The sequence below is a fragment of the Lissotriton vulgaris genome, chromosome 1_1 (assembly GCF_964263255.1).
Source record: "Lissotriton vulgaris chromosome 1_1, aLisVul1.2, whole genome shotgun sequence".
NCBI lineage: Eukaryota > Metazoa > Chordata > Amphibia > Caudata > Salamandridae > Lissotriton > Lissotriton vulgaris.
Genome location: NC_141685.1, coordinates 737,029,282 through 737,045,481, shown reverse-complemented (window position 1 = coordinate 737,045,481; position 16,200 = coordinate 737,029,282). Strand labels below are relative to the sequence as shown.

Here is a 16,200-nt window from a genome sequence, read left to right as displayed (position 1 = left end):
TCAGGATAAAGACAGTAGAGGCAAGTCTCATGCCTGTCATCGACGTGCAGTCTCTTCTTACCACAGGATGAACAGGCTCTGAAAAGCCCTTTCTTCTGCTGATCAGCCATTGTTGTTTGAAGAAGAAAATATCCAACTTCTGTGAGGAAAAGAGATAAATCTTGAAAACCTGAGGAGAACTCAGGTGGAGACTCCTTAGCACAACGTGCGGTAGAAAATCTGAGAGACAGGCTCCTGGCAGGAAGGGTCTAAAGGGAGGTGGTAGCGGATTGGCTACCTTCTAGAGTTTGGTCCTTTTTACAAAAGGACAGATAGTCTACTAAGGCAAGGCCCTTAGGCCTACCTTTCTCTATGTATGTCTATAGGGCATTACTTTTCTATTTACCGGGGACTCCCATCTCGTCGACGGGGAATGATTCAGGCATGTGAATCTCTGAAAGACACCCATAATACTGGATAATGGGCCCTACCATGTGGTAAGGGCAAAGTAGAACAACGTGGATGCAGTTGAGTCAGATAGCACTATGGAATGTACAGTCTCACCTGGCATCAGGATCAATGGGGATGGCACCGGGACCAAAGTCTGCAATGAAGTTGGTGCTGACCAGATACAGGTAGAAGGGGCACTGATGATGCAGAGGGATGATCCACTGGTGGAAGTTCAACTGGAGGCCCCTACTGATTCTAAGGTCCTGAAAGCGTGCCAGAGATATCTGGTAAGGTGACAAATATGCACAGCATGGCCTCACTGAAGGTCTCTACCTGCTCGGACATCACTGAAAGACCTAAATATTCAGGGTGTGTTGTGACCAAACTATGAATTGACTGTAATAGAGTGCAGGAACGAGAACAACAGGAACATTGACACCCTATCCCTGGAGACTGAGAGTGGCAGGAAGGGTCAGATTTCTGCTTGGATTTCTTGTGCTTTTTCTTTTACTTACCCAACGACTTAGAATGTGACTATAATATGCAGCTGAAACAACTTCAGGAGAAGGAACATGAACTTCCTTTAGACTGGTCATAGCATGTAGTCTTGTTGGCACTGTAGTGTTTGGAAACATGGTTTTGTGTGACTTTCAGGTTCATATGAGCACAGTCACCACAGGCCTGTGATCCAGCCCCAGGCATCACAAACAGACTTTGTGAGGGTACATCAGACATTTGTTCACAACAGTTCCTGCTTGGTTTAAACCCTGTTTTTGTGTGGTTACACTTCTCTTGCACACTGGTAAAAGGTTTCGAAAAAGTCTAGTAAAAACCAGGGAGAAGTTCCTGATCAGTGTCTGAAGGCGCAGAAAGAAACTGACATCAGCGTACATGGGTGAAGCTTATTTGCTGCTCCACTTGTAACTTCTGGAGCGGAACAAGATTGGCATTGATGTGCATAAAGCCAGCTGTTGGCTCACAGGAGAACTATTTAAAAGTTTTAAAATCGTGTCTGACTCCTGCGGAATTTTCGAAAGATTAGGGATCTGCAATTAGAAGTATCCATCAGAAGTCAGTGTGCGGGTGGTGCACATATGCGGCTACACTTTATCATTTCCAGGGTGGCACGCAATCAAGGAGGAGCTGTGCAATGCCACCTACTGGCAATAGGCAGCATCACTGTTGAAGTTCTCCAGATCCAGCCTGGGGATATTTAAAGGGTGAGGAATCTGTGGTTATCTATGAAGTATCTCTTTGAAACATGCAAAATAGGGAAGGAGGATTAGCAGCAACAAGCAGAACCAGCATCAATATGCTAAAACTATAGCTTACGGGTCTAATACAAGGAAATGCACAGGATGTTCATCCAATAACAGGTATTTTTCAAGAGAAGACAAAAACTGTTGCTGTAGAAGTAGTATATAGAATATCACAAAGGGGAGACTTTTAGAGCAGATCACCCAACCTGATTAAGAACATACATGAGTCAAGTAGATCCTTTCTAGCTAAGAGGTTTCAAACATCATAATTTGAGAGGCCCTGGGCCGGGTTGTAGTACACTGCTATTCTTTTCTGCTGGTCAAGACACAAAGCAAAACACTTATGCCTGTACTTTCAGTGTGCAGAAAAAAGAGACATGTGGGTTTGAAGATCTACTCTAAAATGTCGAAACATGCCCTCAGGTGGATCTGTTTGGGTGCTGCATGGAGAATAGGATTTAATAGTCCTTGCTCAGGGAAGCGCATGTGCTTTTCACTTGTAGAAATGCAAGAAGGGTTTAACATAGATTTCCCTTGATGGTACTGTAGTTCTTTTGCTATAATACCTTCTTGGAAACAATGGGTTGTTGTACTCTTTCTATTTATTGGCTAAACAAAAAGAACAGGCATTAAGCATGTGTGGCAGATAGTTCTTGGTGGGTGAGCTCTGTGCATCTGACAAGTTTCAGTCTGTTGATACTCAGCAACATTTTCAAAATTCCAAGCGATTTTCACAACAGAACTACTAGTTGATTGTACCGGTCTCTGCTGCACAAGGCTCTGCTAAAAATGTTAACATGCCAGACCTGCTGTGCATTCCCCTGTGGATGGAGGGGGCCTGGTGTTGAAACATGGTCTCACATCGGGTGGACTCCTTTTCCCTATCGCACAAGTTACTACTTGTGTAACGATATATCTGTAAGAGACATTAGTTAGTGATAGATTCCTTACCTTAGAATATCCCCAGGCGTCAGACTGGATCCGGAAACTTTTACGTAGCAATACCCCTGCGCGCCGGTAGGCGTCGTCTGCGGCTCCGCGTCTGTCGTCGGCGTCGTGAGCGCCGGGATGACGTCGTCGGAGTACTTAGACGGCGCCCATGCGCGCTGACGTCAGTTCTGACACACAGCTTTTCAGCGCCAGATACGCAGAGCCATGATAGAACTAACACTGGTGCCATGAAACTAGGGCCCTGAAAGGGGATGACCTTAACCCTAGATATCGGTTCGCAGAACGGGGAGGATGGGTGGGTCGGTAAGGAATCTATCACTAACTAATGTCTCTTACAGATATATCGTTACACAAGTAGTAACTTGTGCATCTGAAAGAGACACGTTAGTGATAGATTCCTTACCTTAGAATAGATACCCCAGCAATACCAACCCCGGTGGTGGGTCTGCGAACCAATATCACACCAGAAAGTCCTGGAGGACGGAACGGCCAAAGAAGCCATCCCTCCGGACTTGACTGTCCAGGCAGTAGTGTCTTGCGAACGTGTGCAGCGAGGCCCACGTGGCTGCCTGACAGATGTCCTGCAGGGGGACACCTCGGCCCAGGGCAGTTGTCGTTGCCGTGGCCCGAGTGGAGTGAGCCCGCAGTCCAGCCGGGGGCTCCTTCCTCGCCATGGAGTAACATGCTTGGATACACAAGATGATCCACCTAGAGATGGTCCTCTTGTGCACAGCCTTACCCTTTTTCGCGCCCACGTAACCAACGAAGAGTTGGTCATCCACCCGGAATTGGCGTGTGCGATCTAGGTAGTAGGAGAGCGCACGTTTTGGATCCAGACGGTGGAGCCTCTCTTCCTCTTTCGAGGGATGCGGAGGCGGAAAGAAAGTGGGCAAGGTAATGGACTGCCCGATGTGGAAGGCCGTGACAACCTTGGGCAGAAAGGAAGGTCGTGTACGTAACACCACCTTGTCAGGATGAACAGACAGGAAAGGTGGAGAAGAAGAAAGAGCCTGGAGCTCACTCACTCTCCTGGCAGAGGTGATGGCAACCAGGAAGGCAGTCTTCAGAGTAAGGAGACGAAGAGGACAGTTATGCAGTGGCTCAAAGGGAGCGCACATCAGATAAGTGAGAACAAGATTCAAGTCCCACTGGGGCATCACGAAGGGAACAGGAGGGAACATGTGCGTGATGCCCTTCAGAAATCTACTTACAATAGGGGACTTGAATAAAGAAGGCTGATCTGGTAGCCTCAAGAAGGCTGATAGAGCAGAAAGGTACCCTTTGAGAGTGCCCAGAGCAGAGCCCTGCTGGGCAAGGGAAAGAAGAAAGAGCAGCACTTCCGAAAGGGGTGCCGAGAGAGGATCCACAGCCTTTGCTGTGCACCATGCCACAAATCTGTTCCACCGGCAGGCGTATACCGACTTTGTGGAGGGACGTCTGGCTGCCAGAATGATATCACAGACTTCAGGAGGCAAGTCAAATGGCCTCAACTGCCGCCGCTCAACCTCCAAGCTTGTAGGTGGAGACTGGACAGGTTCGGGTGCAGGACCGTCCCCTGCTGCTGCGACAGAAGGTCCTCCCGAAGAGGCAGACGAATCGGGGGATCGACTGACATGCTGAGTAGCTCGGGATACCAGTATCTTCGTGCCCAGTCCGGAGCCACAAGGATAACCTGGGCTCGGTCGCGCCTGATCTTCTTCAGCACTCTGGGCAGAAGTGGTATAGGCGGAAAGGCGTACAACAGACCGCAGCTCCACTCGCGACGAAAAGCGTCTCCGAGCGAGTGCCGCCTTGGAAATTCCAACGCGCAGAACTGATGACATTGCGCGTTCTCTTCTGTGGCGAATAGATCGAACTAAGGCTCTCCCCACTGCTGAAAGAGACCTTGCGCCACGTCCGAGTTCAGACGCCATTCGTGATCCATCATGCACCGGCGGCTGAGTTCGTCCGCCCTGGCATTCAGAGAGCCTGCCAGGTGTTGAACCACCAGGGTCACGCCCTGATGTTCCAGCCACTGCCAGAGGCGCAGAGACTCCTGGCAGAGGGTCCACGACCCCACCCCGCCTTGCTTGTTGCAGTACCACATGGCGGTGGTGTTGTCGGTGAACACTTGCACTACGCTCCCCCGGACAGAGGGGAGGAATGCCTTCAGTGCTAGACGAATCGCCCGCAGCTCCAGAAGGTTGATATGGAGCCGGGACTCCGCCGGAGACCAGAGGCCTCTGATCTCCGCCTCTCCCATGTGGCCTCCCCAGCCCTGGAGGGACGCGTCCGTCACAACTACGTGCTCCGGTTGGAGTAGGGAGAGGGGTCTGCCACTGACCCAGTCGCGGTCCGTGAGCCACCACTGCAGTTGTCTCGCAGTGCCCTCTGAGATCAGGACATGATCGGACAGGTTGCCCTGATGCTGGGCCCACTGAAACTTCAGGTCCCACTGCAGAGCCCGCATCCGCCACCTGGCGTGACGCACCAGAAGGATGCAGGAGGCCATCAGTCCCAGAAGCCGCAGCGTCAACCTGACCGAGACCCGGGATAACGGCTGGAAGATGGGAACCAGAGCCTGAATATCCCGAACCCGCTGCTCGGGTGGGTAAACCCGAAACTGCGCCGAGTCGAGAACCGCTCCGATGAAGAGGAGCTTTTGAGAGGGACACAGGTGTGACTTCGGCACATTGATGGAGAACCCCAGCAAGTGCAGGAGGTCGGCCGTAGTCTGGAGGTGGTTGACGACTGTCTGGGGCGAGCCCGCCTTCAACAACCAGTCGTCGAGGTAGGGGAAGACTGATACCCCCTGCCTGCGCAGATGGGCTGCGACCACCGCCATCACCTTCGTGAACACCCGTGGGGCGCTGGTAAGGCCGAAGGGGAGCACGGTAAACTGAAAGTGCTCTTGGCCTACCGTGAATCGCAGGTAACGCCGGTGGGCCGGCAGGACGGGGATGTGGAAATAGGCGTCCTGCAAGTCCAACGCTACCATCCAGTCTCCTGGGTCCAGGGCAGCCAGGACCTGAGCCAAAGTGAGCATCTTGAACTTCTCCGTCCGGAGGAAGCCGTTGACGTTCCGCAGATCCAAGATAGGGCGCAGGCCCCCTTTGCCCTTCTTGGGCACCAGAAAGTAGTGGGAGTAACAACCACGTCCTACTTCTGGCCCAGGAACGCGCTCGATGGCCCTCCGTGCCAAGAGGGCCGAAACCTCCTCTTGCAGAAGTTGCAAGTGATCCCCCGACACACGGTGGTATTGAGGTGGCATGGATGGAGGGGATGACTCGAAGGGGAGGGAGAAGCCCCTTCGGACAATCTGCAGCACCCACCTGTCTGAAGTGACTGTATGCCAGTGGGAGAGGTGATGGCGAACCCTGCCTCCCACAGGCGTCACATGGGCCTGAAACCTCGGAAGGTTTTGAGGCAGGGGCTGCTGAGGGAGGTGTGGACTGGCCTCGCCGCTGGCCCCGACCACCGCCACGGCGGTTCCCACGTCCGCCACCGCGTTGTTGAACATTCTGCGGCGCGTGGCTGACGGTACGTGGTGGGGCGCCCCTTCCGTGGCCACGAAAGGAGCGAAAGGCACCCGATTGCTGGCGTGGGGCCGTAAGGCCCAAGGACTTGGCCGTAGCCCTGGAGTCCTTGAAACGTTCCAGCGCATGGTCTGCCTTGTCGCCGAAGAGGCGACGGCCATCAAACGGCATGTCCAGGAGGGTGGCCTGGACATCAGCCGAGAAGTTGGCGGACCTCAACCAGGCGTGGCGTCGAACCGCCACCGTCGTTGCCATCGCCCTGCCCAGTGAGTCCGTAGTATCCAGCCCACACCGGATAGAAAAGCGAGCTGCATCTCGGCCGTCCGCCAGGGCTTGGCTGAGTTTAGCCTGGACCTCCTCCGGGCATCTAGGAGCACCTCCGCAACCGTGTCCCACAGGGTGTGGGTGTAGCGGCCCAAGAGACAGGCGGTGTTCACAGACCGCAGCCCTAAGCTCACAGACGAGAAAACCTTCTTCCCGAACTGTTCATATCTCTTGGATTCCCTGTCGGGCGGGGCCGACGGGAATGCGGGTTGGGAGTTTGAGGCCTGGATGACCAGACTCTCGGGGGTGGGATGGGTGGACAAAAAGCATGGGTCGCCCGGTGCCGGGCGGTAGCGTCTGGCCACGTTCCTGTCCACAGGGGGGCCTGAGGCGGGCTTGGACCAAGTGCCCAGAAGAGCGTCACACAAGGCCTCATTGAACGGCAGGAGGGGCTCCGCGGAGCCTGACTGCTGTTTGAGGACCTCAGTGAGGAGATTAGTCCTCACGGCCGCGACGGGGAGCTGAAGGTTTAAGGCCTTAGCTGCCTTCGTCAACACTACGCTGTAAGCAGAACCCGCCTCCGAAGCCACAGTCGGGGGCGACGTAAATCCAGTGTCTGGCGAGGTGTCAATACCACTGGCCTCCCCAAGCTCATATGTCCAGTCCTGCTGCGACTGGCAATCACGTGCCAGAGGGTCCTCGGACCCCTCCCATTGCTCCTCGTCACCTGGCTCCTGGAGACCAGGATTAACAGCTAGGGCCTCCTCGTGGAGATAAAAGTCTCCAAAGGCCGACGGAATCGGCGCCCAGCGGCGCCCTTCAGACTCCGGAGTAGGACCGTAGGAAACATTGGGGGCGGCAACCACATCGGCTGCCGGGGACGACACCTGAAGGGACGGCGCCGGCGAGGTCGTAAGGTCGACCGGCGAGGTCCCGGATCCGGAGCCGGATCCAGCGAGGTCGTGCGGCGCCGGGACCGAAGTCGCCAGCGGCGCAGGGGCCGAAGCACCCGACGTCGTCGGGGCCGAAGCGCCCGACCCGGAAGGACCTCCAGACGGAACCGATCGGCCCGAAGGCGCCACGGGAACCGACTGAGGAGGGAGGGCCCTCATGGCCATGAGGTACCTCTCGACCTCCTCCTGCGATGCGCCGTGCCCAGGGACCCGAAGGTGTGGGGCAGGCGGCGACGCTTGCGAATCCCGCGGAGCCGCGTGGGCGGTGTCGCCCAAGTCCCCGGCCGCATCGTGCGAGCGTCGGGGCGGGTCGGAGGATCGATGGTGTAGCTCCGACCTCTCATGCCTCTTACCTGAGGACTTGGAACCAGACGATCGGTGTCCACTTCCGGAACGTCGATGACTCCGACCTCGCGACCTGTCCCTCGACCTCCCGTGGGACCGGGACCGGGACCTGGAGCGGCGCGGGGCCGACTGCCTCAGCTCGAGACGCTTGCGGGACCGCTCCCGCCTAGCCTTCGACGTCAGGGCCCGGCAGTCGGAGCAGGATCGATCGTCGTGGTCGAGGCCTAAGCACTTCAGGCACCGGCGATGGGGGTCCGTGACCGACATGAGTCGGCCGCACTTCGAACAAGGCTTGAACCCGGGCATCCCTGGCACCGATAGTCGAGATAGTCGACTAAAGAGAAGATCAAAAGGATCAAAAATTTTCAGTCAAAAAGTGACTGGGGGTAGAGCTTCTTCCGGATCTGCGCTAGCTGGCGCGGAAAAAAGAAGAACTGACGTCAGCGCGCATGGGCGCCGTCTAAGTACTCCGACGACGTCATCCCGGTGCTCACGACGCCGACGACGGACGCGGAGCCGCAGACGACGCCTACCGGCGCGCAGGGGTATTGCTACGCAAAAGTTTCCGGATCCAGTCTGACGCCTGGGGATATTCTAAGGTAAGGAATCTATCACTAACGTGTCTCTTTCAGATATAGAGGTTCTTTTGGACCAACGTGTTATATATGACCTTTGGGCACAGAGGAGGCAATTTTCAGGGAACATCCCAAATGACTGGATCTTAGGCCATTTTAATGCAAGTGGGCAGGAGCAGCTACTGTAAGCTAAATGGAAAAAAACATAACTATATTTATGGTGCTTGGTGACAGAAGGGCAGAACTTAGAGCTAACTGTTCGAGGAATGTTGGCACATTGAGGGGAGAGCAATTTTTAAGTAACATTAGTTTGATATTGTTTGTGGTTGTGACTATTGATAGCAGGGTAATGTAAGGATTTCACCAGAGGGAAGTCAATCTATTGCCTTAGCTATTGGGACACATCGTTCTTTATTTGGTACCTCACTGCAATGAATGAATGATGAATGAAGCAGTACTTGTATAGCGCTATCTACCCGGAGGCCTCGTAGCGCTGCAATGATACATAAGCAACACCTAAGCAGGACATGTTCTGCCAATCTGCTCTCCTACCTCTTCTGATGTTCCAGCCATGCAAGCTCAGCTTTGGTTTTTTCCTTCAGTGCTCTCTGACGTAAACGTAGCAGTGAAGATTGATGAGCTGCCCGCATTTCTTCCTCCTGCATGTACTGACGAACCATCTCCATTGTGAATTTGGAGAAATTGTCCTGTCCCTCTGAGAAAGGCAGGGACAAATCCTAGCAGGGAAAAAAGATAAAATCGGATTGTCAGAGGGCTGTCACCTGGAAACTTTTTACTCCCATAGATAGATGTCGTAGTCAGAAATGATTGGTGTGAGAGAAAAGTGCTGCTAAATTTGCTGCATGGGTGTTCTCAGGGAAATATGAAGAAATGAAAGAAGGTCAGGAATAGCTTTTTAGAATAAAACAAATCGATTTCTTTTGAGGCACCATCAGGGTAACTCAACATTGCTATGGATAAAGACATGGGACTTAACAGGCCAGATAGTTCTGTCCATGTTTGCCAAGGGAGGGAGCCGGTATGGTGGGAGCCTCCTCAAGCTAGATATTCATTCCCTCAAAGACAAGTCTTATAGGAAGAGGTACATGTAGTAACCTGGGGAACTCCCAGCTAGAGAGGATGTTGGGATGGAGGGGGGAGGCGGCTGGGTGGGGTTTGAGGTAAAGGAACAGAATCACACAAAACAAACATCATCCCCCCAGCTAGATAAAGAGCAGGTCTTCTCCTGCCCTGTACCCCCGAGCAATATTACATCAATGGCATAAAATGAAAGTATTCCCAAAGCTTATCACCACACTGGAGCCACTATGGACGTCCTTCCCTGGTGTTTCATGCCAGAATCACAGTGCAAGCAGATTTTAGGAAACATAAGATACCTCACAAAGATACACCAAGCTTTAAACAAACTGTCAGCTACTAAGAAAGTCCAATTTTTACACCCAGGGCTACAAGGAACTGTGAATGAATGGAAAAAAATCCAGACAATAAATACAAGCAGTAACACTTAAAACACTGTCATCCAATGAAAGACATTCCTCTCATGAGGCCTCGGTGTCCATGGCAGCACAAAGCTTTGTAAAAACTAGAAGCACAATTTTTCCAAAACAGTCACAGATGAGTTTCGCCATCTTAGGAGTAAGGAATCTACATCACACCATGCAGCGTTTCCCCCACCATGTCACTGCAGACACGCTACTCCAGGTTTTGGGTGCACGCTGCTGGGAGAGATGGACAATAGGACTAGTTTCTTCTGAAACAGTGGACAACAACACTGCAGTTCATGTGGAAACTGGAGGACAGTCTCAGGCAATTCAGAAGTTATTGGGCTCTAACTGAGCCAATTTTATGCCTGGTGTCCGTGGGTCACCTTACTACTGGACCCAAACAGAGCACCAAATATACCTCTTTAGCAGGGTAAGAAGGAAAACTAGTAGAAGGCTTACTCAAGATGGTGGTGTGGGTTAAAAACTAAAAATATAATCCCTCAATGGCCACTCAGTGCTTATTAAAATGAAAGTTTATTTTAAACATACATTTAAACATTACAAATATACAGAATGAAATACAGATATTACGAACGCATCTAACAAGATCTGTTTAAGAAGATCTCTCAGGTGAACCATTCCCCTTGCACAACTAAGTGCTTGAAAGAAAGGTGGGAGGGGTGGCTGGGCCCATCAGTAGAAGCGGAATGGAGGGAGGAATACATGACACCATGTGCTCGAATGCCTTATCCTACTTAATTACTTTCTCTGCACATTCTATATGCCCAAACGCCTGTGCAGGGCCCATAAATTCTCAGCACCCACTTATACTATGTGTCTGGGAGGCTTAGGAAGCTTTTACCATATGGTGTGTGGGAATACACCGTCATACGTTACTGGGAGTCCATCTTTGTGACACCAATGGAAGTATTGGATCAGCGAAATGAGGCGTCCCCCAAGTCACGCTGCTCAGCCTTTTGAAGGACCTGGGAGGCCCAAGAGGGGAATGAATCCTGGTGGGATTGGGGACACTACTGGTGAATGGAGATGTGGCCAAAAACTGGAAGTCCGCGGAAGCCTAGCCACTCCAGGAATGGAGGTCAGGTATGGACCGCTCAGTCAACTTTGGAAGAGCCAATCTATTAAGCAAGAGGCTACACCAAGAAACATTTGTAGATATGGAGGAAATAGAAGTCAAACTATGGGCTAGGCTCTGCAGGTGTTGGAGGTTCGGGAGGGAAGCAGGTGGGATTTGTTGGAATTCTTTAATGTTGTTTTCGGCATCCCCTGTGAGGGCCCGCGATGTGTGTGACCGTGCTGTGTCTCTACTAAGACTAATACATTGTTGTTATCCACAAAAAAAACTCTTAGTCTCAAAAAATCTAAAACCACTCCCTATGGTGTTTGTAATGGAGTTCACAATGTAAAATCCCTTCCCGTTATATTTCTTTCACAAAAAAACTCTCTCAGTCTCAGAAAATCTAAAGCCACACCCTATGGTGTTTGTGATGGAGTTCACAATGTAAAATCCCTTCCCGTTATATTTCTTTTACAAAAAATAAATACTTTTTATTGGTTTACAGTAAAAAAAAAAAAAAAAAAAAAAAAAAGAAACAGACAATTAGAATGTACTTTAATTCTGGCATCACAAGAGCATGATCATTCCAAGAGACTATCCCTCTTCCCACCCCATGTCCAAAGTCATGCCCGGTAAACATGACAAAGTTGATGCCCCTGATCTGCCCCTTTGCTACACAATAAGGAATATGCTACTTACCAGTATGCATCTGTTCATGGCATGTAGGGCTGCTGACATTCATATCTGTGCATAGATCGCCACCTAGTGTTGGGTCCGGATGATTGCACTTTGTTGTCCTGGAAGAGTCTTCGAAGTATCACGAGATAGGTGACTCCTCCCTTGGACTACAGTGCGCATGGACATCCTCTCCATCCTCAGATTGTTTTTCACCATTGTAGCAGAGATGGAGATAGTAAAGTAAGAGATGGGCATGCAAAAGATAATGCTGCAGCTGCGACAGGCACCGGGGAGGAGGGCGGGCGATATGAATGTCAGTAGCCCTACATGCCAAGAACAGATGCATACTGGTAAGTAGTGTGAGAAGTTGGCCTGATATATAATGGTCACTATTCTAGTGAGCACTTTGTATCAGTCCAAACAACCCTTATTGATGATTGGTTGTAAGTCAACCTTATAGACCAGCTATCCTAGTAGCATGGATACGAGCAGTCTTCGGGCTAAACTCTAGAGGGCGTGTTAAGCCGGCTGTTATACCATCACATATGCCTCTTGAACACCAAGTGAAAGGACACCACACAAGTGTTATGAAAATAAACAGTGTATTTATTTAGATCACAACATCCCTGTACTCTTTATGAGGACAGGGTACTAAGCACACAACAAAACTCTTACGAAAATACTATAAGTTGCACATTTTACACAAATGCCCGAGGGGCACGAAAAACCATATACTCTAAAAGTGGAATGCGAAATTACTAGCAGGTAAGTACTAATCTCATAGGGTTTGGAATCGCTAGGACTGGACTACTGAACCTTCAGATTACTAGCAGGAGGCCTAGGGGACTCGGGTGCAGAGTGTGCACTCTCACGCGGGATGCGGGACAAAGTCTATGGATGCTAGGAATTACAAAGTTCGTGTTATCGGACGAATCCGACTAGGTAGAGCTGAAACGAAAAAGGATCTGGACCCTTGGATAGTGAGGCAATGCTGGGGCACCGAAATGCCGAAGTTACCTAGCCCAGGGGCTGCGGATGCATAGGTCTGGAAAGACGTCGGGAATCCTCGTTGCAGTCTATGGAGCCTGAAAGAAAAAGTTGCTGGCAGGCGACCAGTGAAGAAGTTCGAAGTGATCCAAGCCTGGATCGAAGATGGAAGACACCTGTAAGCAGAGGGGACCAAGTTCTGAATCACTAGCCAGTGATTAGATGGGCACCAGGATGGCACCGGATGGAGTCACCTCGACCAGGTGAGTGGGCGACGCTGGGCTCTAAAGTCTCACGGACCAGGAGGCGTTGTCGGCGACCAGGATGGAGGTGCGAGCTGTCCCACGATGGTTGCTGCTGTCGACGTCGCTGGACCCAGGATTGGGGCAACAAGTCTTGGCAAATTCAAGCCCACGCGGTGGACTCAAAATGGCGTCTGGAGTGGACCAGGAGGGTCCGGGGTGCTCCTCTTTTGGAAGGGAGCTAGGGCCAGTCTGGAGCAACCAGACCAGTGGTGTTGATGTCGTCATTCGTCGTCGGGAAGGCCACAAGCCAGCGGGCTAGTAGCCAGACAACGCGGTGAGCAGCAAACAGGCAGAAGGGCCCCACGCAGATCTCGTGGAGGCTGGGAGGCTGAACTTCGGTGCTGGAGCAGCTCAGGGTTGGGGCTTCTCGGACCCCAAAGCACTCACCCGAGGATCCCTCGGCAGTCGTGCTGGGCAAGCGTCGTGCAGTCCTGAAGATGGCCGGTCCCTCGAGGTCTCATCACACCCACGAATCTCAGCTGGACTGATGATGCAGGTTGAGGTCAGAGGTGCTAGGGAAGCCGGTTCTCGTTGAGCTGGGCAGTCTTGATCCGGAGGAGAGACTTACAGCAGACCGCGATGCTTGGATGGTGCCTGCGGATGCAGGGTGACTACTCCTAAGCCACAAGGGAGAAATCTTGAGAAGAAGTCGAGAGTTCCTTTCGTAGAAAGTAGTTTCAGGATTCAAAGATGATCTAATTTGGAAGGGGGCCCGCTCCTATCTTTATACTAGGAAAAGGGGCTGGCACGCGACTAGGTCCTGCCCATGGGTGGGACCAGGAAGGGGGGTGGTTACATCCCTCTCCCATGCCGGACTTTCCCCAGCTCAGGGGCTGGTGTGCCCCTGGAACTGGTTCTAGCCGGCAGATGCATAGTGAGCACCGGGGTGCCACTTGCAGTCACCTTCCTCTAAAGCCCTGCCTACCCAGGATACACAAAACCCTGTCTGGGATGGTGCTAGCACCGCCCCTGACAGGAAACCCTTTGTCCAAGCCTCCCTCGCTGGAAGGACTCCCAGCAGCAGGAGGTCAGACTTGTGTCTGTGGTGGCAGCATCCATTTTGTGATGCTGAGGCTTGAGTTAACTTTAACCGGGGTTCACAGTTACATACATGTCGTGTCCCTCTAGAAGGGTGGAATGCTAACCCTGTCGCCAGAATTGGCGAGGGGTTAGTATTCCAATTCGTATGACACCTTACTCGACATGTTTTGATAAAGCGATACCAGAGTTAGCATATAACCGCGAGGATTATAATGCACTTAAGAGTATATGGTACGCGTTATCATGGAACAGCTATTAGGACTTGATTCCGCAAGCTGCAAACGGGCTCAGCTCATGCCAGAGCACCATCTCACACGATTCCACGCACTCTGCCTTCAGGATTGTCAAGGCCTGCCATAGGAGTGACTGATAGGAATACGGGTGTCCATTTTAGGGTTAGATATAGGTATACTATATCTAAAGCAAAGGGTGATTACACCACCTTGCCCCAGCTGTCGTGCAGCCAGTTGTGTCAGATTTAGATGGCCAGCCAGGAGTGGCATAATACATGCTGCAGCCCCTGGCAGGCCCTGGGTACACCTATGCCCTGAGTTACAGGGTCTGATAAGGTGGCCCAGTACCAATTAGATATGTACCTAAGGTACATGGAATCCATTTTACAGAGAGAGCAGTAGGCCTGGGGTCCTGAATAGCAGGGCCCCAGGTCAACTAAAGTCGGAAAACCAGCAAAACACCAGGCAAAAAGTTGGGGGCAACCATAGTCAGGTATCCACCTTCCTACACAACCCCCCCCCCCCCCCAAACGAAAGGAGATAAGGCTATCCTTGGCCAGGTAAGCCTATATTGCCTGAGTGGCCATATGAGGTGGTACATGCACTGGCATGGTTACCCCCTGTATCATGGTCCACTAAGCAACCCCTCACCCTAAGGGTATCTGAGGGTCTCCACCATAGGGATTCACTACCTGTGGTGTGTTTTGGCAAAGTAAAAGGCTGGTGGGGGAATGGAGTACTGAAGTGAGACTCCACTACTGTTGGGCTCAACTTCCTCCAATCACTATCCACCATATGTGCCTTTCTTTCCAGTACTGAGTTGCTATGAGCTCTCAGGGTCAACCTCTGCCTACCTAAAGCTGGAGGCTGAGTCACTCTGTTTGGCTTACTGGAGGGACAGGTCAGGTTTGGGGGTTTTAGGCCCCATGTTTGGCTGTGCCCAACAGTGTCCAGCTGTGGGAGGTCCCAAACTACTTTTAAGGGGGATCCCTCAGGAGTCTGTTTTATTTTCACTTGGCTAGGTCTACTAGCTTCAGTGATCCTAATCTGTTGATTGGGAAGTTCTTTTGGACAGGGGGCCCTTTGGGGTCCACCACTGGCCTCCCTGACCTCTACAGCCCTGGGCTGACTGAGGCAGGGTAGAGAGGGGCAGGTTACCTGCTCCAGACTGGGTCCCACCTTGGAAGGGTCCACTGACATCAGGGGCTCTGCCAGGCTAGACCTGACTACCTCTGGGGCAGTTCCTTCACAAGGGGTCAGATCAGTTCCCTGAGGAGGCTGATCCTTTCCTAAAGTCTGGTGGGAGGGAGATTTCTCTTCCTCCTCAATGCTCTCTGTCTGAGTGGAGTGATCCATAGTTTCATGCTTCACAACACTATTGTCTGTCTGAGTTTGAGCTGTGGCCATCACAACTCCACCAACCTTTTCAGGAAGGGACTCAGTTTGGGTATGGGCTGTGACCATCACAGCCTTGCCAACCTGCTCAGGAAAGGCATCTTTCTGGGATAGGGCTGTGACTGGCACAGCCCTCCTGACCTGTTCAGGGAGGACATTCTGGACTGGGGCTGTGGCAATCACTGCCCCACTAACCTTACCATGGAGGTTTACCATTTTCAAATGGGTTTCTTGCTCTACCTCAGCCCAGGCTGAGATCCCTAAATCATTCCCGAGTAGGCAATCTACAGGCAGGTTTGGTGACACTGCCACTCTCTTGTGGCCAGTGACACCTCCCCAGCTGAGATTTACCACTGCTATGGGATGATCTCTCTGCACTCCATCAATGTTCACTACCTGGTATGTGGCACCAGGTATAAGTTGCCTTGAGGGGACTAGGCTCTCAGTCACCATGGTGATGCTAGCCCCTGTGTCTCTGTAGGCCTCAACTTTTGAACCATTGATGAGGGGCTCCTGTCTGTACCTGCCCAAAGTGTTGGGACAGGCTGTGAAGTTGGCAAACCCCATGCCAGTCTCACAGACAAGAGTATCTAAGTCAGGGGACCTGGTTAGGCCAGAGTCCCCAGGCACTCCCAAAGAAAATGCACCCAGATTCTTGGGGGCACTCCCACCACCTGGGGGATTACT

General features: G+C 51.9%; 1 protein-coding gene across 2 annotated transcripts in view; it reads right to left on the bottom strand.

The window, feature by feature from the left end:
- The window catches only part of CEP350 (centrosomal protein 350), a 1,459,870-nt gene that overhangs the window by 524,759 nt on the left and 918,911 nt on the right, over positions 1–16,200 (bottom strand). For both annotated transcript variants that reach the window (XM_086955422.1, XM_086955428.1), the window contains exon 24: positions 8,844–9,028. In XM_086955422.1, coding sequence (XP_086811548.1) covers positions 8,844–9,028 — 185 coding nt within the window. The remainder of the gene's footprint in view (positions 1–8,843; positions 9,029–16,200) is intronic.